The sequence below is a fragment of the Panthera tigris genome, chromosome D1, assembly GCF_018350195.1.
Source record: "Panthera tigris isolate Pti1 chromosome D1, P.tigris_Pti1_mat1.1, whole genome shotgun sequence".
Lineage (NCBI taxonomy): Eukaryota > Metazoa > Chordata > Mammalia > Carnivora > Felidae > Panthera > Panthera tigris.
Genome location: NC_056669.1, coordinates 57419824 through 57445043, shown reverse-complemented (window position 1 = coordinate 57445043; position 25220 = coordinate 57419824). Strand labels below are relative to the sequence as shown.

Genomic DNA, 25220 nt, shown 5'->3' with positions numbered 1-25220 from the left:
GGCCCCAGGTTTTGAGCTGTTAGCACAGAGCCCGACGCGGGGCTCAAACTCACGAACTGCGAGATCATGACCCGAGCCGAGGTCGGATGCTCAACCGACTGAGCCACCCAGGTGCCCCAGGGTTCTTTGTTTTTGAAATGGAAGAATCCCAGGCTTCTTCTGAGCTGTGAACTCTTGTGTTCCAGGTAGCCACATGGGAGAAGCAGATCTACACATGCTGTCGAGATGGTCTTGTGCGACGCTATCAGCTCTCTGACCTCTGACTCCTTGGAAAGAGGAGTCCCAGTTAATGAAAACGATTGGCCCTAGTTGACAAAGAGAATAATCAGTCCTTCTCAAGGACCATGGACCTTTATTGTCTTGGGCACCCTTGGGAAGTCACAGAAAGTCAGCTACATTGGCCCATGGAATATGGAATATCATTCCATGATAAAACCAACTGTGAACTAAGTAAGAAGCTCACATATGCTCCATATATAAACTCACCCCCAACAACACAGGGCAAGGGTATGGATGCTTACAGTTTGCTCTTAACACCATTTGTGTTAATTGTTTACAGTGACCAGAGGACTAAAGCCTGTTCTCTGAAGGAAATAAAGAGAATGTGTTTGAAGGAGTCTGAATTTGAAAAACTTGGTTAAATATTCTTTCTCCAGTAGAGAGTCATTCAAGTTGATTGAGTACCTGTCTTGGGCACTTCCTGTGGACCTTGCCATAGAGAAAGACTGCTTGTTAGCAGTAAATATCCTATAAGCAGCAATCTGGGAAAGATTCTTACACAGGTAGGGAAACTGTCTCAGTTTGGGCAGGGATTTTCTGCTACATGTGACTTTCAGTCCTAGGCAAACTGACATGGTTGATCATCCCAAATACAGGTGATAAAAGTTGAATCCTATCATTGTAAAGGCAGTGGCTGTCCAAGTGTGGTCCCTGGAACAGCTGCATCCGTATCATCTGGAAGTATGTTAGAAATAGAAATTCCTAAGCCCCACCTCGGCCCTAAATCAGAAATTCTGTGGGTAGAGCCAGCCAGGTGATTCTGATGCATGCTAAAGTTTGGAACGTAGAGGAAGAGATAGTGAAGGGCACTTTAGGCATAGCTGGAACACGGTGCTCATAGGATGGTGAGGCTGGTCTTTAGGAGATGAGGCTGCAGAGGTTGACAGGACCCAGATTGAAAGGGCTTGAGTGCCAGGTAAGAAGCTTTAATTTCATTTGGTTCACGAGAAGCCCATGGAAAAGTTTTAAGCAAGGGTATAACATGGTCACCTCTTTTTATTTTTTTCCTAAATATAAAAATGGAGTCATAATGTATATATTCCATGTTTTATTTTCACTTAGAATCTCTGAGTTCTTTTTAACTTAGTACATTTAGACCTTTGTACTTTTTAACACTTTCCAGAGTATGAATACCTTATCATTTACGCTTTAGAAATTAGACACTTGGGGCGCCTGGGTGGCTCAGTCGGTTAAGCGGCCGACTTTGGCTCAGGTCATAATCTCGCGGTCCGTGAATTCAAGCCCCGAGTCGGGCTCTGTGCTGACAGCTCGGAGCCTGGAGCCTGTTTCCGATTCTGTGTCTCCCTCTCTCTGACCCTCCCCCGTTCATGCTCTGTCTCTCTCTGTCTCAAAAATCAATAAATGTTAAAAAAAATTAAAAAAAAAAAAAAAGAGAGACACTTGAGCTGGGCAGTGTAGGCTAAGATCTGGATTTATTTAAGGGGAAAAAGCCAATTCCTGGCTGGAATAATAGTATGGCTCACAGCATGTAATCTTTATAACTTCACTATGACATGAAGGTAGTGAGACTCCGATGAATTGATTTGCCAAGAGTCATAGAGAACAGGAACTTGAACATGTTTTATCTTTAAATCCATTTTTTTCTACCTGTTGTGTATGCCTAAATTGTGAAGATAAAATACTGTTATTTGTTGAGTATAATTGGGTATCTACTCTATTTTGGGGACTATATTTATATATTTAATCCTCATAACACTCTTAAAAAGGAAATGGTATTTTTTTTTTTTTTTTATAGACAAGGAAACTGAGAGTCAAGAAATTAAGTACTGGGGCACCTGGGTGGCTCAGTCAGTTAAGTGTCCAGCTTCAGCTCAGGTCATGATCTCACAGTTCTTGAATTCAAGCCCTGCGTTGGGCTCTGTGCTGACAGCTTGAAGCTTGGAGCCTGCTTTGGATTCTTTGTCTCCCTCTCTCTCTCTGCCCCTTCCTCACTCACATTCTGTCTCTCTCTCTCAAAAATAAACAAGCATTTTAAAAAAAGAAATAAAGAAAAATTAAGTACCAAACCCTTGTTTTGGACCTTGCTTGGTCTGTCTCCAAGGCCTGTGCTCCTTCTACTATACCACATGGTCACAAGACCTCTGGGACTAGACCAGTTTCATTTAAGGAGTGATTTGTGATAAGGTCAGGTAGACCCAAAGGGACCTGTTCCGGAGCTCAGAAACATTGGATCCAAAGAAGTTCAAAGGGAACCTCTAAGAAGTCAGATGAAGAAGACAGGATGAGGGAGGATATGGCTGAGTTCACATAGCAGGTGTGTCTGAGTTCCTGTTCCAAGATTCACTCTTTTCCACTGCCATCACATCCATAAGCCCCTTTTCATAGGTCTCCAGAGTTGATATCCTGGTTGTGATGGATGCAGCGATCCTTGATAGCTGCCCTAAAATCCAGATTCAAACAGAAAGAGCAGAGGCCAGCTCTCAGGTGCCAAAAGCCTTGTCTTCTCTGAATGGAATATCCCCAGTATGCAGCAGACAAAGCTTTTTTTTTTTTTTTTTTTTTCCCCTTTTGGGTTGAAGAGTGCATTCTGGGTAAGGAAGGATGGACAACTCCCTTCTGCAGCTGTGATGGCCCAGGGAAGCTCCATCTTGTTTCCTGGCTTTCAGATGCCCCCTTGTGACTAACTGTGAGAAGTGCCTCTTTCTGAGATCTGGAAAGCTGTCAGTGGCATCAGCTACCGAGCGTATATTCGGTGCCAGGCACAGTCTTCACAATAGCCTTGCAAAGTAAAGGTTTCTTTTTCTTTTTTCTTTTTTAAAATTTTATTTATTTACTTTGAGAGAGAGAGAGACAGTGCAATTGGGGAAGGACAGAGAGAGGGAGAGAGAGAATCCCAAGCAGGCTCTGCACTTTCCATGCAGAGCCCAGTGCTGGACTTGGTCCCACAAACCATGAAATCATGACCTGAACCGCGATCAAGAGTTGGATGCTTAACCAACTGAGCCACCCGGGTACCCCGTAAAGGTTTCTTTTTCTTGAACACGTCTCTTTGTGGATACATTTTTTTCTAATTTACTTTTCACTTTGAAGTAATTTCACACCTTCAGAAAAATTGCAAGGATATAGTAACTCTATGTTTAGCATTTTAAGACCGCCACCTGTTTTCCAAGTGGCTGCACCATTTTACGTTCTCAGCAGTGGTGTATACAGGTTCTTATTTTCTCCACTTCCTTGCCAATACTGCCGACACTTGGTTTGTCCATCTTTTTTATTATAATCAGTTGGTTAAAATGGTGTCTACCAGGTTTGTCCATGGCAAAGTTAGTATTTTGTGGAGAGCTACATTGAGACTATAAATATCCTATTCCTCATACAACTTGCATCATTTAGTTTCAGCATTTGTTGATTTCTGTCTGAGCCAGTTATTCCTACTACAATTGCCAAAAGGTGATTTTATAATTTCATCATTCTTTTTCATTTATAATTTGCTTTCTACTATAAAGCAGAGCTTTCCTTTTTTCCCCACTTATTTAATTACTAATTCACTCATTCATCATAGATCTATTAGTGTGGACTACACATAGATTCATATTTTATTCTATGGATTATAATCCATTATTACTATGATTTCTTGTGGTGGTTAAATTGTCCCAGCTGAGCCAGTGGTAGCTCCTTCAAGCTGGATCCTATGTCCTTTTGACATGTTTCTATCTGTCTTTTAGCACTTCCATATTTTCTGATACTACAAGATATTCAAGCTTCATCTTATATTTCCCCACCCCAGTCCTGGAATCAGTCATTTGTCTAGATGGCTTCAGTTCTTTTTAGTGGAGAATGGATTTGGAAATCAAGTCTGGGCACTATATGGATATTCTTTGTTTTGGGGGTATTGCTTCTAGTCCCTACCAGTGGACAGTACATATATGTCTATATTTCTACATCCAGCATTCTAGATATACACTAAAGTTCATGAGTTCACATTGATGTCTCCCAATTCCAGTCCAACTCCACTGGGATTATTCTAGTCTGCATACATACCTCCTTCCTCCAAAAGTGAGAAACTTGGCTCTCATAATCCTCAATACTTCACTTATTTGCTCAATACTTCTGTGAGTAACCAATCTGACAACTACACAAACCACCTCCCCTTTCACTCCAGCCCCTGCACACTTGGTGCCCCTTACATGGAGTCACTCCCTGCATTCACCTCAGCCAGTCCCAGGCTGAGCAAGGTTCTCACCCAACCCTCTGGGTTTAATTTTTAATAACATCTTTTTTTCTGGTAATAAGAGTAAAATATGGCCAATCACATGAAAAGATGCTCAACTTCAGTGGTTAAATAAATAGAAATTAAAATCCACAAGAAAGCTCAGAAATGCAAAAAATAAAAAATAATGCCATATTTTTACTTTACAAAGAGGCAACTGTGGCTAAGAAATCAGTTTAAAGGGGCGCCTGGGTGGCTCAGCTGGTTAAGTGTCCGACTTCAGCTCAGGTCATGATATGGTTCATGAGTTTGAGCCCCGAATCAGGCTCTGTGCTGACAGCTCAGAACCTGGAGCCTGCTTCCCATTCTGTGTCTCCCTCTCTCTCTGCCCCTCCCCTGCTCATACTTTGTTTCTCTTTCTCTCTCTCTCTCTCAAAAATAAATAAAACATGTTAAAAAAAAAAAAAAGGAATATTCTTTATTGAAGGAATGTTGCCCCTGTGTGCCCCTCTCTGTTTAGTATTCTCTTGCTTTTATTTATTATTTTACTTACTCACTACTATGCATGTACTTGTTAATGTTTAACTAGCTCACCAGAAGGAAAAAAATAGCCCTGATAGCATTTGCCACTTTGTTCCAAGCTGTTACAACCAGCTCCAGCACAGCAATCACTACATGTATTCCTAACAACATATTTATCTTTTCATGTTTTTGAACATTATATAAGTGGCATCATTTATGCAAATGGTATGTATTTGTGTGTGTGACTTATTTGCACAAAGGCTGTATAGTATTCACTGTTAATGCTGAACATTTGGGTATGCGCATCAACTTTGCAAGGGAATGTCACAGTTTTCTGATGTGGTTATTCTAATTTACACTGACAAAATAGCAGTGTCTGAGAGTTCCTTTTTGTTTTACATACTCACCAATTCTTGATGTCAAGTTTTTATTTTATTTCAATTTTCTTTTAAATTCCCTCTTTTTTTAAATTTTTTTAATGTTTATTTAAACATTAAAACTCGTGAACTGTGAACCTTGAGATCATGACCTGAGCCAAAGTCTGATACTTAACCAACTGAGCCACCCAGGCACCCCTCAATTTTCTTTTAAGGTGCGTGTGTGTGTGTGTGTGTGTGTGTGTGTGTGTGTGTATTTTTATTTCATTGCATCGCATCGCATCCCATCCCATCCCATCCCATCCCATCCCATCCCATCCCATCCCATCTCATCTCTATGCCCAACATGGGGCTTGAACTCACAACCCTGAGATCAAGAGTCACATGCTCTACCCACTGAGCCAGCCAGGCACCACTGAGGTCTTTTAAAAAAAAATTTTTTTTTTAACGTTTATTTATTTTGAGACAGAGAGAGACAGAGCATGAACAGGGGAGGGGCATAGAGAGAGGGAGACACAGAATCTGAAACAGGCTCCAGGCTCTGAGCTGTCAGCACAGAGCCCGACGCAGGGCTCGAACTCACGGACCACGAGATCATGACCTGAGCCGAAGTCGGATGCTTAACCAACCGAGCCACCCAGGCGCCCCTGAGGTCAAGTTTTTAAATGTTTGCCAGTATAGATGTGAAATAGCATCTCATTGTGAACTTTAATTTGCATTTTTTGTTTGACCATCTTTTTATATTTCCTGGCTATTTGTTTTTCATTGTAAAATGCCTATTTATGCCTTTTGCCCATTTTTCTTTTGGGGCTTTTTGTGTGTGTGACTTTTCAGGTTTTCTTTTATGTTTCTTTGTTTAAAATATAAAATACAGGGGCATCTGGGTTGCTTAGTTGGTTAAGCTTCTGACTTTGGCTCAGGTTGTGATCTCACAGTTCATGAGTTCTAGCCCTGCATCCAGCTCTCTGCTGTCAGCACAGAGCCCACTTCAGATTCTCTGTCTCCCTCTCCCCCTGCCCCTCTGCCCCCCTCTCTCAAAAATAAATAAACATTTTTTAAAAATCGAAAATAAAAGAAAATATAAAGTACAAATCCCTTTCACTTTGGAGCTTGTCTTTTTACCATTTTTCTTAGTGGGGTAGAACCTAGCAATCTTTTCCTTTTTGGTTATGCTTTTTGTGTCTAGTTTAAGAAATACTCTCTGTACGGGTCATAAAGATCTTCACCTATACTTTCTTCTAAGAGTTCATTTTGCTGTTAAATCTTTAATCCACCTTTTTTTTTTTTTTTGGTATATGGTATAAGGTAGTGTCATTTTTTCCTTTTAGATATCCTACTGTCCCATAACCACTTATTTAACAGTCCTTTTGTTTTCTGCACCAATCTGTATTGATTGCTGTGTTATGTATAAAGTTTTCATATATGCATGGGTTTGTAGCTGGACGATTGTTCCAGTGGTCTTTCCCTAGGCCAGTGACACACTATATCCCTTCCTTTTCTCCTCCTCTAGAGCAGAATTCCCCAATCTTTAAGGGCAGACTGTGAAATGACTTCCTTCCAAGGAGTACAATCCAGAAAGGAGCAAACAAAAGTAACTTTACAGTGGAGAGAAACCGGATATATACTACCTTAGCAGATGAAGGTCAGCATGACCAGTGATGTCATGTTGATAGTAGGTACCTTTGATATGATGGGATGAGAATGGCACTTCACTTCTGTGGTCTTCCTTTCAGAAGCCCCAGCCTCAGTCTAATCATAAGAAAAATATCAAATTAGGGCGCCCGGGTGGCTTAGTTAAGCATCCAACTCTTGGTTTCAGCTCAGGTCATGATCTAATGGTTTGTGGGTTTGAGCCCTGCATCGGGCTCCATGCTGACAGTGTGGAGCCTGCTTGGGATTCTCTCTCCCTTTCTCTCTGCCCCTCCCCCACTTGCACTGTCTCTCTCTTTCCCTCTCTCTCAAAATAAATAAACTTAAAAAAAGAAAAAAAGAATAAGAAAAAAATCAAACAAATCCCATTAAGAGACTTTGTACAAAATACCTGTGCAGTACTCCTTAAACTATCAAAGTCATCAAAATACAAGAAAAGTTTGAGAAACAGTTTTAGCCAGGAGGAGCCTAAAGAAACATGACAGCTAAATGTAACGTGGTATCCTGGGTGGGATCCTGGAACAGAAAAAAAGACATAAGGTTGAAAACTAGGAAATGTGAATAAAGTATGGACTTTCATTATAAACATTGTAACCAAAAGAAACAACAAAACTAAAAGGCAACCTACTAAATGGGAGAAGATATTTTCAAATGACGTATTTGATAAAGGGACAGTATCTGAAATATATAAAGAATGATACAAGTCAACCCCCCCCCCCAAATAATCCAATTAAAATTGGGCAGAAGACATGGACATTTCTCCAAAGAAGACATTCAGATGGCCAACAGACACATGAAGAGATGGTTCAGTGTCATTTATCATCAGGGAAATGCAAATCAAAACTACAATGAGATATCACCTTATATCTGTCAGAATAACTAAAATAAAAAACACAAGAAATAAGTATTGGCCAGGATGTGGAGGAAAAGGAACACTTTTGCTCTGTGGTGGGAGTGCAAACTGGTGCAGCCACTGTGGAAAACAGTTTGGAGGTTGCTCAAAAAGTTAAAAATACAACTCCCTTACAATCCCAATAATTGCACTACTGGGTATCTATCAAAAATATACAAAAACACTAATTCAAAAGTATACATGCACCCCTATGTTTTTAGCAACTTCATTTACAATAGGCAAATTATGGAAGCAGCCCAAGTGCCCATTGTAAATAAATGAATAAAGAAGAGGTGGCATATATATACAATGGAATATTATTCAGCCATAAAAAGAACAAAATCTTGTCATTTGCAACAACATGGATGGAACTAGAGCATATAATGCTAAGCAAAATAAGTCAAAGACAAATACTGTATGATTTCACTCGTGCAGAATTTAAGAAACAAATGAACAAAGGAAAAAGAGCGACAAACCAAGAAACAGACTTTTTTTTTTAATATTTTTTTTATTAAAAAAAATGTTTTTAATGTTTATTTTTGAGATAGAGCCGGCAGGAGGCAGAGACAGAAGAGATCACAGAATCCAAAACAGGCTCCAAGTTGTCATGTCAGCACAGAGCCCAATGCAGTGCTTGAACCCACAAACCAGGAGATCATGATCTGAGCCGAAGTCAGGCACTTAACCAACTGAGCCCAGGGTCCATAACAGACTCTTAACTATAGAGAAGAAACTGATTGTTATCAGAGAGGAGGTGGTAGGTAGATGGGTGAAATAGGTAAGGGGATTAAGTAGTGTACTTGTGATGAGCACTGGGGGATGTATGGAATCGGTGAATCACTGTATTGTACACCTGAAACTAGTATAACATTGTATGTTAACTATACTGTAATTAAAAATTTAATAATAAATAAAATGTCACCAAATTGAATTAAAAAAAAAAACCCCAAACCCTGATGTATTATTATTTATGATAAACATACCATACTCAAGTAAGCTATTAATAATACAGGAAATTGGGTATGGGGTATATGGGAATTCTATACTGTCTTCCCAACTTTTTTGATAATCTAAAACTATTCTAAAATTTAAAATTTATTTTTTAAAAATCAGCAAATGCGGGGCGCCTGGGTGGCTCAGTCGGTTAAGCGTCCGACTTCAGCTCCGGTCGCGATCTCGCGGTCCGTGAGTTCGAGCCCCGCGTCGGGCTCTGGGCTGATGGCTCAGAGCCTGGAGCCTGCTTCCGATTCTGTGTCTCCCTCTCTCTCTGCCCCTTCCCCATTCATGCTCTGTCTCTCTCTGTCCCAAAAATAAATAAATGTTAAAAAAAATTTTTTTTTTAAATCAGCAAATGCATTTGTTCTGAAAACTTTTTTTTCTTTTTCTTTTTTTTTTTTAATTTTTTTTTTTTTTTAACGTTTATTTAGTTTTGAGACAGGGAGAGACAGAGCATGAACAGGGGAGGGTCAGAGAGAGGGAGACACAGAATACGAAGCAGGCTCCAGGCTCTGAGCTGTCAGCACAGAGCCCGACGCGGGGCTAGAACTCACAGACCGCAAGATCATGACCTGAGCCGAAGTCGGCCGCCCAACCGACTGAGCCACCCAGGCGCCCCTGTTCTGAAAACTTTTAATTAAAACTAATTGCTACTTTCTTAAAAACTCTTGAGAGTTTCTGAGTTGAATGACCTTTGTCAGGGTCACAGGATCAACCGTTTTTCCAGTTCTTTGATTGGCTGTTCTGTGAGGCAGAGGTGATGTCTGCTTGGGCAGGAAGGAATACAACTCCCAGAGTGCCCCTGTGCGGTTGTCAGGAGCAACCAAAGAATGCAGACTAACAGCCCTGCTGGAGTCAGGATTAAACAAGGACTGACTGCCTTGCAAGCCAGCCATGGGTCAGGATTATTACTCTGTGCTTCAGATCACTCGCAATTCAGAGGATGCCCAGATCAAGAAGGCGTAAGTTGGGACGGGAGTGAGGCTTTAGGGGTGTGCTGGGAAGGCCCCACCTTTATCTTTTCCAAACTGAGCCTTCTTGCACAGCCAAGTGCAGCCAAGATAAACCTTGTTCTTCTGTTGCTTCTTGCATACATACCTACAACCTGGGTTTGGCCTGAGTCAGAGTTCCCAATCCACCATCCTTAACCCCCTATGCCCTGTTTCCCTTCCTGGGTACCCTGGTTTTCTTAGCAATAAAAATGGGGACAAAGAAGGCATTTGAACTTTTTCCTTTGCAGAACCAAAGGATTAAGAACAGGAGAGTGACCTGGCCAGATGGATGTGTTTCAAATTTTATTCTGGCTGTCATACGAGGTTTTTTTTTTTTTTTTTTTCAAGTAGGCTTTTTTTTTTTAAGTTTATTTATTTATTTTGAGAAAGACAGAGACAGCATTAGTGGGGGGAGAGGGAGGTGTGGGCGGGGGGTGGGGGTGGACAGAGACACAGGGAGATGAGAATCCCAAGCATGCTTTTGCACTGTCAGCACGGAGCCCAATGTGGGGCTCAAACTGGAAACACTGCAAGAGTTGAAACCAAGAGTTGGACACTTAACCTACTGGGCCACTCAGGCACCCCAAAGTAAGCTTTTTTTAAAAATGTTTGTTTATTTTTGAGAGAGAAAGAGAGAAGCAGGAGAGAGGGGAACAGAGGACCTGAGAAGCAGGCTCAGTGCCGACAGCAGCAAGCCCCATGTGGGGCTTCAACTCATGAACCGTGAGATCATGATCTAAGCCAAAGTCGGATACTCAACCAACTGAGCCACCCCGGCACCCCAAAGTAGGTTTCTTCTTAAGTAGCCTTCACGCCCAGCTCAGAGCCCAACATAGGGTTTGAACTCACAACACTGAGATCAAGACCTCAGGGTCTTGATCTGCAGGGCTTGACTCACGAACCACGAGATCATAACCTGAGCAGAAGTCAGACGCTTAAGCAACTGAGCCACCCAGGCACCCCTGTTTCAAACAATAGTTCTTAACCCTTCTCTCTTGTAACAACTCTAAGAGATGAGTCATGTATAACACAGTCTCCTATATGGGAGTAACTAGATTTTGACAAAACAAAACAAAACAAAAATGCTGGGGCACCTGGGTGGCTTAGTTGGTTAAGCATCCAACTTCATTCAGCTCAAGTCATTATCTCACGGTTCATTAGTTGGAGCCCCACATCGGGCTCTGTGCTGACAGCTCAGAGCCTGAAGCCTGCTTCAGATTCTGTGTCTCCCTCTCTCTCTGCTCCTCCCCTGCTTGCACTCTGTCACACTCTCTCTCAAAAATAAATTCACATAAAATTTTTTTTTAAATGCTAAATGTATATAATGAATAGAAGCACCACAATGATTCCTAATTGCCTAGCTATTAACCTTCTCAGTAGCTCTCATTAAGCCTACCCTGCTGCATCCAAACTGTGACTCCACTCCATCTTGCCCACTCAGGGAAACAGAGTGAGGGCACTGCAGGGCAAATCTTAAAACCACTCAAGTTTAGGGGCGCCTGGTTGGCTTGGTTGAGCATCCAACTCTTGATTTCGGCTTGGTCATGATCTCAGGGTCATGGGATCAAACCCCCTGTTGGTCTCTGCACTGGGTGGGGAGCCTGCTTAAGATTTTCTGCCTCTGCCACTGCACACCCCCCCACACACACACTCTCTCTCTCTCTCACTAAAAAAATGAGACAAAAAACTCCACAGAAACTACTCAAGTTTATCTGAAAAATAAGGCTCTTCTCAAACCTACTTACCTTTCCTTATTGATAGAACTTACTTGGAATTCTCCCCATACCTGACTTTGACCTTTGTAACTGAGAGGGCTGGTTTCAGTGTCTCAGGGAAGTGATGACAATTGTCTTTAAGTTTCTGAAAGTAGACAATGTAGATAATCTCTGTAAGGCCTCCAGGGGCCGAATCAGAACCTTCAGAGTCATAGGACAGCAGATCTCACTCACTAAGATGAGATGTTGCTTAAAAGTCAGAGCGGTCCCACGGTGAGATGGGCTGCCTTGTGGGACAGTTAGTTCGTGTCATTCATTTCCTCACTGCTGCTCAGTGCTAGACACCAGGGACACAGAGAAGTAGACACAGCAACTCAAGGAACCCAGGCTAGTGGGAGAGACAAACCAGTCAACAAACAACTGGAGTGCCAAGTGCTAAGTTTAGGGATCAAAGGCACTGGGGACTCGGGAAGGGGAGTCTAACCTAGAATGGAGACTGCAGTCAGGGAGGGCATCCTGGAGGAGTTGAGCCCTGAGCTGATTGTTGAAAGATGAATGAAAATGTGCCAGGGGGAGATGGGAGGGAGGGTCTGGAGAGTGGTGGGTGTTACAAAGGATGGGAGTAGAATGTCAAAGACCTGAGCAATGCATTGTAGGGAGTTTGGAGCCTGGCCAGAAGGGCAGGAGAGGCCATGGGAGTGGGGAGGGAGAGCTGTGAGTGAGAAGGCCAGAGAAAGAAGCAGAGGCTTGAATCTTAGAGATACAGATTTTATGCTGAAGGCAAAGGGAAACCAGTGGAGGGATTTGGGCAGTGGAGTGACTTGGCCAGGGGGCATTTTAGAAGCATCAGATTAAAAAAGACAAATCAGGGGCGCCTGGGTGGCTCAGTCGGTTGGGCGTCCGACTTCAGCTCAGGTCACGATCTCGCGGTCCGTGAGTTCGAGCCCCGCGTCGGGCTCTGGGCTGATGGCTCGGAGCCTGGAGGCTGCTTCCGATTCTGTGTCTCCCTCTCTCTCTGCCCCTTCCCCATTCATGCTTTGTCTCTCTCTGTCTCAAAAATAAATAAACATTTAAAAAAATATTAAAAAAAAAAAAAAGACAAATCAATCTGGTGGCAGCACACGGAAAGGCCTGGAGAAGGAGAACACTGAAACAGGAAGCCATGGTTCTGCAATACTCCTAGGGATGAGGGGGCAGGAAGAGAACACTGGGGAAAAAGAAAAACTGAAATGCCCTGGTGACAGGTGGGCTGGGAATGGAGGGGATGAAGAACTTGGGAGTTGATAATGCTCAGCATTTTGGCTTCATTGCCTGGGCAAATGGGCAAAAACTTAAGGAACGAAAATGTGTTTCTGTCTGGGTTCATTGAGTTTGTGGGGCCTGTGGGACACTGGAGAGCAGATACCAAGATGGAATCTGGATGCCAAGGTCTGGAGCTTAGTGGCCTGGTTTCAGATAGAAATTTGGGAGTGGTCAGCGAGTGAGTGATGCTCAAAGCCTTGGGATAGACGAGCTTGTGCACAGATAGTGTGTGGAGTGAGAAGAGAAACAGCGGGAGGGGTCACCAGCATGCAGGGTGTGAGCAGGGCAGAGGAAGTGCACTCTGACCCAGTGGAGGGTATGTGGGGTCCGATTTGTACTCAGCCACTCAGGGGGCTGTGCTGATGCCCTCCTTTGGCTCTTTCAGACCCCCCTCCCCGCCTTTCTGCACCCTGCTCTCTGCGCTGGAAGCTGGCCCATCTGAACCACATCAATAGACGCCCTGGCCCTCAGACTTCCTAAATGAAAGCTAAAGAGAGCCCACAGCAGGTGACTGGCAAAGAGGAGAGTGGGGCTGGGGTATTTATTCCCAGCTCCCTTCCTCTGAGAGCACTTCAGGTTGGGTATCCCTTAGCTGAAGATGACAGCTCCTGCCAAGGGCCCCGTCCACACACACTCCTGTGGGATTTCTCCCTTCCCACTCCTATAGGCTCAGGGGTAACCAGGGTGACTCAGGGCTCCTGGCCTTCGGCTACAGCACTGTCCAGCATGGTTATCCTCCCTACCTCCTACACTTTGGTGAGTGGTCCCTTATTAAACTCTGCACAAATCACCCAGTTCATGCCAGCTCTTTCCTCTCAGAACACTGATGATACAGATTCTCAGACACTATAGGCATCGCATCACTGAGTGGTGGGATTGGGTAATACAGAAGCAGGGAAACGAATGAGCACAGAAGTGAGAGATGGTAAAGGGACCTGACGTGTGCTAGTGCCTCTCTGTACCAGGCCCTCTGACACCTTATTTTACCTGGTCTTCCCAAGAAGCCTGTGTGTAAGTTCAGATATCACGGCAGGATTAGATGTGCGAGAAATGTATGGGGGGAAACGTGTGAGGGTGAAGGAGGAGCAAGAGCATGCAGGCGGCACCTTCAAACCCCAGTGCCGGTCTGATACCTGTGAAAGGGGAGCAGGAAGAAATGGCTGGATGGAGAGAGCTGCAGAGTGGTCTGGAAAAAAGTAGCTGGGCTGATAGATGGGCGTCCTGAAGCAGAGGTTGAAGCAGAGGTCCTGTGTCCTAGGGGGACGCGCCAGCACCAATATCCCCACCACGCTTAGGCACTGGTTGGGGCAGCTTGGGGAAATGTAGCCTCAGCACAGACACCCAGGGCGGGCAGCTACACTTTCTACCCACTGGGTTCTGTTCAAGGGCATCTGTGCAATGCACCACCCTGGCCACCACAGCCCTGATTTTATAGCTGGCAACATCAAAGCAGTGAACAGCAGAGCCAGCTCTGAACCATGGTCTGCGCCTCAGGCCCATGTCAAATGCTATGACTTGTATGAATCCTCCCTCCTCTAGGTACCGGAAACTGGCCCTTAGGAACCACCCGCTGAAGTCCAGTGAGCCATCCTCAGCGGAGACATTCAGGCAAATAGCAGAGGCCTATGATGTGCTGAGCGACCGTGAGTGATTCCACCCATCTCCTCTGCCCCACCTCTATTTCGAGACCATTCCTTAAGCCTCTGGGTAGTAAAGCATTCCTCTTCCCTGCCTAGAGCCTGAGCAAACTTAGAAAGAAAACAGCATGAACTGCCTCTCTCCATAGTCACAAACTAAGGTTGATGCAGCGTGGAGAGCCCCTGGATTAAGATGATCTGCTCAGCCAGTGTCAGTAGAGCAGGACCTGGGCAGGTCTCCCACACTCCACACCCCACCTGTCCCCTGCAGGGGTGCACACAGTGAGATGCTTGCTGCCAAGGGAAGAAAGAGGCTGAGGCAGGCATCCCCAGTTACTCTTCCCAGATTACCAAGTAGCTCCAGTGCCACCTTTCCATGGAAGGCATGTCTATCAAGGGTCAGAGAGAGGCTGGTAATTCAAGAATCTCCTGAAACCAAAAGAGTGTAGAAAGTGATTCCCCCACCACCACCTCTGCCCCGGGGCACCACCTGCAAGCGTGCATCCCTGAGGGCTTGTTCTGGAGACTGTAATCACAGATGCTGTGCAGAAGAATAGCCAGATCACTAAGGTTTCCCCAGTCCCGAGTTTTCAAGACTTTAGAGTCCTTAGACTCTAGGCTTTGAAAGCTCTAGAATTTGGCAGCTCTAGAATTCTTAGATTGTAGAATTTCAAGGTGCTACGATTCTATTTAACCCAAATAAAACAGTAGCTACGATGATGAGTTTAGCCAAATTCTAGGGCCATAGCCTCACCCTCAGTCTCCAGATCTCTCCTTCAATCCTCTTCCCCCTGCCACCCAGCAGGTCTCCACCTTTCCCCATTCTCCTCCCCACTATGGGATCACACCTAGATCCACCCACGGTGAAATTAAACCCCTAACTTTTAGGGTCTCCCTCCAAAGAGTGCCAGACTTTAGAAATAAGGTTGGGTTTGCCCCTTCTCCTCTACCCTGTATCCACCTGCTTCCCAGCCCAGCAGCTATCTTAGTCCCTAATGCCAGCCCCCTCATAAAGGTGACACGTGTCCACAGCTGTGAAGAGAGGCATCTATGACAAGTTTGGAGAGGAGGGCCTAAAGGGCGGGATTCCTCTGGAGTTTGGATCCCAGACCCCATGGACCACTGGTTACGTCTTCCACGGCAACCCTGATAAGGTTTTCCATGAGTTCTTCGGAGGAGACAACCCCTTTGGTGGTAAGAGGCCCCACCTACCCACTTGCTTTATTGGGAAAGGATGTAGCTGTAAAAGATGCTTTTCTTTGAATCCTTTTGTTTTGTTTACTTTAAAAATATATATAATGCATGGTAAAAAAGAAATTATTAAGGAAATAAATTTCAGCCTTTATTCCTTCTCCAGAAGCAGCCACTTACTGTTAACCGTTTATGTATCCTTCCAGAAAATTTCTATGCATTTATGAGCATATATTTATCTTTACCTAAGCCTTTTATCTTATGAAGGGAATGGGACCATATTGTGCACACTGATTTCTTTCACTCAGTATGCCTTGGAGATTATCTCATTATATACTATATTACATAACAGATCTACTTTACTCATTTTAATAGCTGCATTAGGTTTCACTGTACAGGTGTGTGTTAGGTGAGTATATGGATGGATGGGTGGATAATCCCAGGTCCCAGACAAACTGACCAAGAGTTGATTCCTGAGGCTCACAGTCATCTTGCAAGGGCAATTAACCTTCAGACCTGTCTTCCTGGCTCTAGTTATGCAACTCAGAGAGTCTAGATTTTCACTGCCTGACCCCCTGCAGCCCCTTCCCCTGGCTGTACTATAGCCGTTCTGCATTTCAAAAGTTCTCTCGTCCTTTTTCTGCATGTTAATAAGAAGTGGGCCACAGCCCACTGTCTCTCCCCCTCAGAGACCTCTCCCCTGTGCATTTCCTTCACCTGCCTGCCAGAAGAAGCTGAGTTGATAAACTCCATGTGTGACTGTAAAACGCAAGGGACTTAGAGTCAGGCCTGTTTCAAATCCATGCACTGCCTCTTATGAGCTGTGTGATTCTGGGCAAATCTCTTCACTGCTCTGAAACCTCAACTTCCTTACTGTTAAGTGGCTGTAATAGTCCATTCCTCACACGTCACTAGCAAATGAGACAATGTTTATGAAAATGGGCTTTGCAGACTGAAAAATGCCATAACGATGGACAGGTGCATGAAAAAGAGGCAGCTCAGAGGAGCCAAACCAGAGCTTCTAGGGACATCACTTACAGGCTCTGGGGACCCTCAGGCAGTGCCCAAAACTATACTGCTACAGGACTTCACCCAGGGGATTCTTGTGTCCTGTCTGCCTGCAGGACCGAGGGACTAGACCTTCCTATGACCTGGCTGTTGGGGTGTCTACAACCTGACACAGCACAGGTGCTGGGTGAAGAAATGGATTCAGTGATACGAGAGGGGACCAGGTCACTTACAGGCCTCTTGATTAGTTACTATTTCATAGAGGGGTTTAGTGTGATGCTGCCCTGCCCTCCCCCACCTAAAGTTATTATACCATTCTAGCCTGGGAAGTTCATTCATGGCCCTAACCATAAGAGGCAGAGTACAAGAAAAAAAACCTTAATTATGATAGCGACCCCTGACTCTACAAAGTTTACAAAGGTTTTCACACGTAGCAATAAGCATAGTGGTTAAGGGCAGAGGTTCTCATAGTCAGATTGTCCTGCGTTCAGATGAGCTGCGGGACTGTGAGCCTTTTCTTTGGCCTCTCTGTCCAATAAGACAATAGTGTGAAGAACTGAAACCAGCACCTGATGCATAGTAAGCTCTCAGCAAGTTTCCACTTTTCTTCATCGTCTTGTTATTTAATCCTAATGGAAAAAGGCAGATCAGGCATTATTACCCCATCTCACAGACAGAAAAACTGAAACCAAACGACTCCATAGCACTTCAAGAGACAAAGGCTGTTTTGCACTGGGATGGAAGGGCAGGGCAGCAAGAGCACTTATGGGTGTAGAGCTGGGCAGGGAAAAAAATTGAGGGAAAAAGAGTTTGGGGGTATGCTGATGAACTCTCAAATTTATTAGGAACCACCCCCTTCCCTACTCCCGTATCAGCTATTGACTTCACAGAAACTTGAGTATGTGGTCTCTAGAGGTGTTGTGCTGGGCTGGACAGTGAGGGAGAGTGGAGTGTGGGGAAGGGTAGGAAGGACTGGAATGATATTACTGTCCCCCCAGCAAGATAACAGCGGGAGTCATTTCTGGCATACCAGGAGCTGCCACCAGAGGGCACTCCTCTCCATCCTGAGGCAGCCAGCCTCGAGGAGTGTTTCCCCAAATTGAGGGGGAAGGGAGTCAGGAAAGTGGGGGAATATAAACCGGATGATGAAGCAGTGGGAAGTGGCAAGCAATGATAACCATTGGATCTGCAATTTAGGACAACTTTTTGGCCTGGCCTAACAGTCTGAGTATGCAAAGTAGGAATGGGATGCTGAGTATTACACTTGGGGACTGAAGAGGTATGTGTGGAGGGGTGTCTGTGTTTCCAAGTCCCTGACACAATCTCTCTTACTTCTCTCCTCTCCTCCCCTCCTCTTCCCTCCCGTCCCCTCCCGTCCCCTCCTCTCCCCTCCCCTCCCCTCTCCTCTCCTCTCCTCCTGCAGAGTTTTTTGATGTAGAAAGAAGTGAGGTAGATTTGAACTTTGGGGGTCTCCGAGGCCGAGGGGTCAAGAAACAGGACCCCACAATCGAACGAGACCTCTACCTATCTCTGGAGGACTTATTCTTTGGCTGCACCAAGAAAATTAAGATCTCCCGAAGGGTGAGTACTTGGCTTGCTCCTACTGGGGGCCACTACCTATGCCCTCCAATCCTCTGAGTCACCTCCTCCATGCCCTCACTGGAGACCTCAGGTATGGCCTCTGATAGAATCATGAAATCTCAGAATTGAAGATCTAGGATCATAGAATTCTAGAATCTGAAATTTGGAAGGGACAATTGAGGGTATTAGCCTGATTCTTTCCCAGTGCAGGAATCCCCTCTGCAGAAGGGTCTTTCCCTTCTCATATCAGCCCCATCCCTGTGGGAAGCTGGATTCCGAATGGGAGGAGTCAGTCCCTTGTGAATTCTGCCCTCTGGGTATTACCAGACCATACCCCCAGGGCTTCATCAGTGTGTATGCCTCAGGAGTAAGAAGAAACAGTGTGGGGATGGAGGGTGCACTGGGGGACGGTCCCCAAGGGGTTTGATTGAAGACTTTTAGTGGCCCAGAGTCTAGTCCTTGGGTTGACCCTGTCCTATGGCTCAGCCCTATGCTAGACACATGAGCAAAGCCTCCTCACACCTTTGCCCAGCAGAGGAGATGCCAGCTGTGGCACAGATGGCACTCATCTGGGCATGTGATTGGGGAATGGTTGGATGACATAATAGGGAATGCTCAGATATGTTGACCTCTGTGGTCTTTCTCCCTTCATGATTAAGAAACCTGTCAGCCCCTCAGGGCCAGAGCCACTGGGTTGGGAGAGAGGAACTGAGTATGTGTTCACCATGCATCTGTTAGTGGCCAGGGCTACGTGATCTAGGCCTGGAGTTGGGGGCTTGGTCAACTAATGGTGACTGCTTGGCATCTCAGGCCCTAGCCCAATGACATCATCCTAAAATCGTAAGTTCTTGGTTCCAGTAAATGGGGTGAGAATGGGGATGGCTCAGGGCAGCTTCTCCCTGTTGCTAGAAGATTGCATCTGAGCACAACACCCCCTTGGCATCTTTCTCGTGTTAAAAGGCCAGCTGGGAAATCTGGAGCAAACCTCCCTTCTTCCATCTGGCTGCAGGTGCTGAACGAGGATGGGTACTCCTCTACCATCAAGGACAAGATTCTCACAATTGATGTGAAACCTGGTTGGAGGCAGGGCACACGGATCACCTTTGAGAAGGAAGGGGACCAGGTGAGAAGGAGGGAACTGACTAGGGTCAGTCCTAGTGTCAGTCACCCAAGCTTGCTCATGTGGTGGAAAGACTGAGGGGGAAGGAGGCAATGCTTTCCTCTGCCCCGTGACCCCAGCCTAGTAGGGAGACCAGTCTGCAGAGTCGGTGAAATGATCCCCAAAGTCCCTTACCAGGGACAGAGCCTCACAACACCTCTGTGAGTGGATAGCCCAGGGCTTTCCCCCATTTTGCAGAGTAGGAAACTGAGGCCCAGAGAGGGAAGGGATTTGGCCAGGGCAAGAGCACAAGAGCTCTTCCTGATTTTCTTCAGTGCTTCTTGAATAAAGCCCAACTATAGGAGGCATTCAGAAACCACTTCTTAATAATAATTTTAACACTGTTTAATATCTTCATGATAATTACTTATTTAAATAAAAATATAAAATTATTGTTCAAGGCATGCTGTATCCTTAGGTCTGAGAAGAGGCAGAGTGATGGCATTTTCAGAGCCAAGAGAAATTAATTCCTCTGCCCATACTTCTTGCTCCCTTTCTCACCTGTGAAACATCTACTTCCAAAACACCCCTTCAGGACCCAGCTCTAATGCTCTGGGCTCTGGGCAGCCTCCCCTGACCTCTCCACCTGGCTCAGGGCCTCTCTAATATCCTGCCTCTGGGTTCCTTTTACCACAGTCCTGAGCATGCTGAGGACGGTGTGTCTGTTCCCCCCACTAGACTGGGAGCTTCTTGCTGGTAGGGACTAGTTAGGTTCCTCTGCCCCCTTAAGAGACCTTAGCAGAAGCTTGTCAGGACAGAGGTGTGTAAGAAGTTGTTTTCAAAACTTGCAGCTCAGCATTTTACCCACCCCCTGAGGAAGCTTCTGTCCCTCTCCATCTGAGTGAACCCTGTTGGGCATGCTCCATAGAGGAGAAGTAATGGGGGGGGGGGGTGTGGCGCTGGATTCATTGGAGTAGGCTTCTCAGAGGAGGGGCTATGAAACCAAACTGAAAAGGTCCTTCCAGAAAACCTAGTTCAATCTCTTCATTGTTCAGAAAAAGACATGGAGACCAGTAGAGTCAGGAACTTAGCCAATATCACACAGCCAATTAGTCCTTGTCACCCCTTGCCTCCTCTGCCCAGGGCCCCAACATTATCCCAGCCGACATCATCTTCATTGTAAAGGAGAAGCTACACCCTCGCTTCCGCAGGGAGAACGACAACCTCCTTTTTGTGAATCCCATTCCATTGGGCAAGGTGAGTGGGCAAAGTGGAGGGGAAGTGGGCAGATGAGAGTGAGCAAGCAGGCCTCACTCTGCACTCCCCCCAGTGCCTATGGCGCAGGCCTTCAGAACGTGAGGAGTGCCCATAGAATCTTTGTGGCTGTCTTCAGGGCCCCTCCATGTCCTTACAATCCAAACAAGGAACAGCACCAGCCTAGACTTTGCCTCCCCTCCCCCACCCTACCTGTGGGCAGTTACTCTGTCAATTCTACCACCTAGTCCCCTTCCGTTCATTCCCAGAGTCAGAGTCTGAGCACCTGGGTCTGCACAGCAGCCCCTTTGGTGGCCTTCCTGCCTCCTTTCCCATCCCTACGCTCATCTAACTGTGCCACACGCCTGTCGGAGCATCTTCACATGGTGTTTAAGGCCCTCCACACTCTGCCTCTGCTGATCTCATCCCCTGCACTCCAACCACTGTGCCCCTGTGCATTGGGAGCATTTTCCCACCTCCATTCTCTTGTTTGTGCTGGGCCGTCTGTGTGGAATGCTGTATATCCACCTTGTCTGACTGGCAGGATCCTCTTCACCCTCATCAACTGCTACCACCACTGTGTAGTCCTCCTGTCCCACTCCACAGTGGTTTGGGGGCCTCTCCTTGGCTCCCGAAGACCCCTTTACTTCCCTCTATCATCATCAGTCTTTCCTACCAGACCGTGAACTCCTAAGGGCAGGCAGATGCCTGGCTTGCTCCCGTTAGTCCCTGAACATCCTTTTGTCTGCTTGAGGCCAGGCTCAGGGCCTGGCACCGAATAAGCTCATAAAATGCCTTCTAAACAGAATGGCCATGGTTACCTCTCCTACTCCCACCTGTGGCCCTAACGTCCCTAGGCTCTGACCTGCTGCACCGTGGAGGTGAAGACCTTGGATGATCGTCTGCTCAACATCCCCATCAACGACATTATCCAGTGAGTGCATCTGCGTGGGTCCCAGTAGGCAGAAGGGCTGGCCTGGGCCTTAGAGGGTAGTGCCAGACAGGTCAGCCTGGGGTAGTTCAGTTCTCACCAGCAAGGACTGAAATCCAGCCCTAACTCTGGCCAAGCTGCATTCACCTGGTAAATGGAGTGCCTTTTTCTAACTTGCACGAGCCCGCTACAGAGTCCAAAGATTGCAGAGGCGACCTTTGTTGCCTTCCTCCTCCCGAACGTCTCATTAGTGTTCTGAGTTGTATCCCTCAAGTCCTTTACAGGAAAGGGCCTCTGTATGGGAAGCTTTACTCAGCAGCCCAGCACCACCCCCGACCCCAACCTAGGCTGGAACCTCTATTCCTGGAACCCCCAGTGTAAATGGTTATCAGGGGGCAGGCTGTCTGAATAAGCTGGTCTTCTCTCTCCTGCCACACGATTCTGGCTGAGAAGAGCCACCTGGTGGAAGCTGGACTGACTGCCTCAAGCCTGAGGTTGTGTGAGCATGGGCAGCATGGGATCTGTCACAGAGCAGTGCTGGGGGGCCCTCTCATTTCCCTTCTTTCATCCTCCCCTGTCTCAGTCCCAAGTACTTCAAGAAGGTGCCAGGTGAGGGGATGCCACTGCCTGAGGACCCCACTAAGAAAGGGGATCTCTTCATCTTCTTCGACATCCAGTTCCCCACCCGCCTCACACCCCAAAAGAAGCAGATGCTGCGCCAGGCATTGCTGACATAACTGGTGAGCTGAGGGCTGGAGCAGAGGAGGGGAGGAGAAGGCCAGCTGGGCCTTATCCCATTCCTGTCCCAGGATGTGCAGGTGAGCCAGCCCACTGCACAGATGTGACATGAGGATGGGACAGCCTGGGGTTTTTAAACTGACACAATAAAGATTTCCTATCTTCCAATTGCACCCAGGAGACTGTGTTGGAGGGAGAGGAGCCTCATATATTGCTTCTTGTGGAACAGGGGGAGGGGCATGGCCCAGAAAGCCTAGAACCTGGGTTCCTGTCCAGATTTTGTAAGTGTGGCCAGGTCCCTGAAGGTTCGGAGCCTGTGTGCTCCCCTTGATAGAGTGGGGCAGACCTGAGTGACCTCTGTGGGTCCCCACCCTGCTCTGATTTCTCATGACACAAAGTCTTTAGCAGGGGCAGTCTCTAGAATGTGACATGGTCATAGTGTAGATAGGAAGCACAGAGAAGAAAACACTTGTCAAGGCCACACAGGGCAAAGATGTCATCAGAACCTTGAAGGCCACTTCCCAGATTCACCCTGCTTAGAGGTAGCACAAAGGACACAGTGCTGGAAAATGGTTTTGGTTTCTACCTCACAGCCTCACTTCTCATCTATGCAGTGGGTCCTGGACTGACTCTAGGTGGGGTGGTATGGGAGGCAGAACTGGGTTCTGCTCCTGGCCCTGCCACTGACCCCCCTGGATGTTACTGCTTATAAGCCTCCTGCAGGCTGCTTATGAGGATTGAGTCATTGTGGTGAACATGCTTGGTGAATTCACTGCTTAGATCTCAGGGTTCCAGCATTGTTGCTGATGTGGCCTCCAGGCCCAGCTGGGCCTATGCAGACCACACTTGTTTTCCTGACCTGCATTCCATCAGTCAACAACAGTGTGGCATGCACCTCTCCTGTGCCAGGGCAAAGACTCCTCTCTTTCAAGTCTGCGTTTGGGCTAGGATAGATCTAATCTTATGAGTACGTGGCCACTTTTGTGGAATGACTTCAGAGGTAATAGAAAAGGCCCCCATATTGTCCATATTGGATTCCCCCGTTCAAAACATTCTTTGCTCAAGGTTCTTTCTGGAACATGGGGCTTGAATTCACAACCCTGAGATCAAGACCTAAGTGGAGATTGAGAGTCATACGCTTCACCGACTGAGCCACCCAGGCACCCCTTAACGTTTTTTCTTAAATGGGGACTGGGTAGCACCTGTCAGCCATTTTGAAATCATCAGGGAAAATGTGGCAGGAGCCGACCTTGAGACATGGAGTCTGGACCAGGGTTCTAGGAAGCACCTGTGCAGCCCGTAAGACACGTAGGCCTTGGAGTCAGATACACCTCAGGTGTATGCTCTTGGGCAAATCACTTTGCCTTTCTGAACCTGTTTCTTATAGCAAAGATTGCAACCCTGATCTTGCAGGCCTTCAGGAAACCAGATGAGGAGTGAAGCCGACACGGCCTAGGTGGAAGAGTGGTGGTAGCTGCCCTGTGCTGAGAGCAAGTGGGTGCAAATCCTAGCACCCAGGTCTCCTCTAGGCCAGTAGGAAAGCCTGCCTCTAGCCTCTTCCTCATGGCAATGCTCTGAAGGAAGCGTGGTCTTAGGCCTGATGAAAGATCTTTGTGAAATTTCTATTACCTTGATGATCTTCAGTGCTACCTCATCTGGCAGGCAAGGCAGGGCCTGTCATATGTCCATTTTATAAGCTGTGAGGACCAGTTATTAAATTAGTGAGGCTACTGATAATGTTGTTCCATGGTTCCTGCCACCTGCCCCAGCTCCTCACTGTCCCAGGATCATGCCCAGAACCATGATGGAGTCTAGTGGCCTTGTGTCCAAGTGTCTGGGACACAAGACTGATAAACGAATCACATGACTGACATGCCTAAGGCAACAAATTGGCCCGGTTTCCTCTGGTATAAAACAGTAGCCTGCTTTATAGGACTAGTGTGAGAATTAAGGTGCATGAAGTGCATTGACCAGGTCGGTCCTCCATTTATGTTGACTCCCTGCAGCCCAGCAGAGAGCAGGCCCGCTGGGCTGCCTACCACCTTCGCCTTGGCTCACCTTGTGGCACCCAACCCCGTTCCTCTTGGGGACTATGAGACCCCAGCTCAATTTGTCAGATGTTACAAAGTACGGTGAGGAATCCTGGGCCCTCTTTCCTTCTCCAGGACTCTCATTTCCTGGACCCCTTGCCAAAGCTCTGAAGGGCTGAGCCTCCAGCTCTGACCAATGGGGAGGAGCAGTAGCATCAGCTGCTTGAGGCTGTGGGAAGAGGGAGACCACATTCTCTGAGCCTGGCTCTACAGCTGTTTGACAGACATTCTGAAGGACTCCAGCTCTGGTCCCTGGTGAAGAGGCACAGTGGGGGAGAAAGGAGTCTGAGTCCTAGTCCCAGCCTTCAGTTTCTTCCAATAGCTATAAAATGAGCCTGGGTGGCTTAATTCTAAGGGCCTGCTTCTGCATGAGATGCCTCAGGATTCTGGGACTTCAGAGTCCCCTACCCCTTGAAACAGATGTAGAATCTGCTTTCCTGCCTCTGTGGACAGCTGGTAGGAACAGGGACAGGGAGGCTGACACCCTGTGCAGCCTAAGCCCTGGTTTGGCACTGCCTCCTTGGGATCTCCAGCCTAGGGAGAGGGTGAGTCTTCAAATGAAAGTATCCTCAGACTGAGGCCTCATGTTTTCCTTGCACCCTGTCCCACCCAGTGCAGTAAGAATGCCACCTAAGGGTGTGACTGTGGAGGATGAGGAGCAGCCAGACTTGTCCTCATGAGGTCTGGGACTTTGGAGAGGAAGTTTCCCATTTGTAGAATGGAATAAAAGTAGTTCACAGCATCTAAGATTCCCAAGTTTCTCTAAATCTTCCACCGAACAAGGAGATGTTGAGCAGA

At 46.5% G+C, this 25220-nt stretch overlaps 2 protein-coding genes and 1 non-coding gene across 4 annotated transcripts in view; 2 read left to right on the top strand and 1 right to left on the bottom strand.

Moving 5' to 3' along the window:
* The window catches only part of PAAF1 (proteasomal ATPase associated factor 1), a 32987-nt gene extending 32307 nt beyond the window's left edge, over positions 1-680 (top strand). The window contains exon 12 of one of the 2 annotated variants that reach the window (XM_042957717.1): positions 186-680. In XM_042957717.1, coding sequence (XP_042813651.1) covers positions 186-263 — 78 coding nt within the window. In that variant the 3' untranslated portion in view covers positions 264-680. The remainder of the gene's footprint in view (positions 1-185) is intronic. The other variant, XM_042957719.1, reaches the window with a different exon arrangement.
* A 5004-nt stretch (positions 681-5684) lies between these two features.
* TRNAK-CUU lies at positions 5685-5757 on the bottom strand. Its single transcript has one exon. It is a non-coding gene; the product is annotated as a tRNA-Lys (tRNA).
* Positions 5758-9607: 3850 nt separating this feature from the next.
* Positions 9608-22505, top strand: DNAJB13 (DnaJ heat shock protein family (Hsp40) member B13). The gene is made up of 8 exons (XM_007080863.3): positions 9608-9846; positions 14433-14536; positions 15563-15724; positions 18153-18310; positions 19320-19433; positions 20553-20666; positions 21521-21597; positions 22178-22505. Exons 1-8 carry the CDS (start codon positions 9779-9781, stop codon positions 22329-22331), a joined length of 951 nt encoding a protein of 316 aa, XP_007080925.2. The 5' UTR covers positions 9608-9778; the 3' UTR covers positions 22332-22505.
* The last annotated feature ends 2715 nt before the right edge of the window (positions 22506-25220 follow it).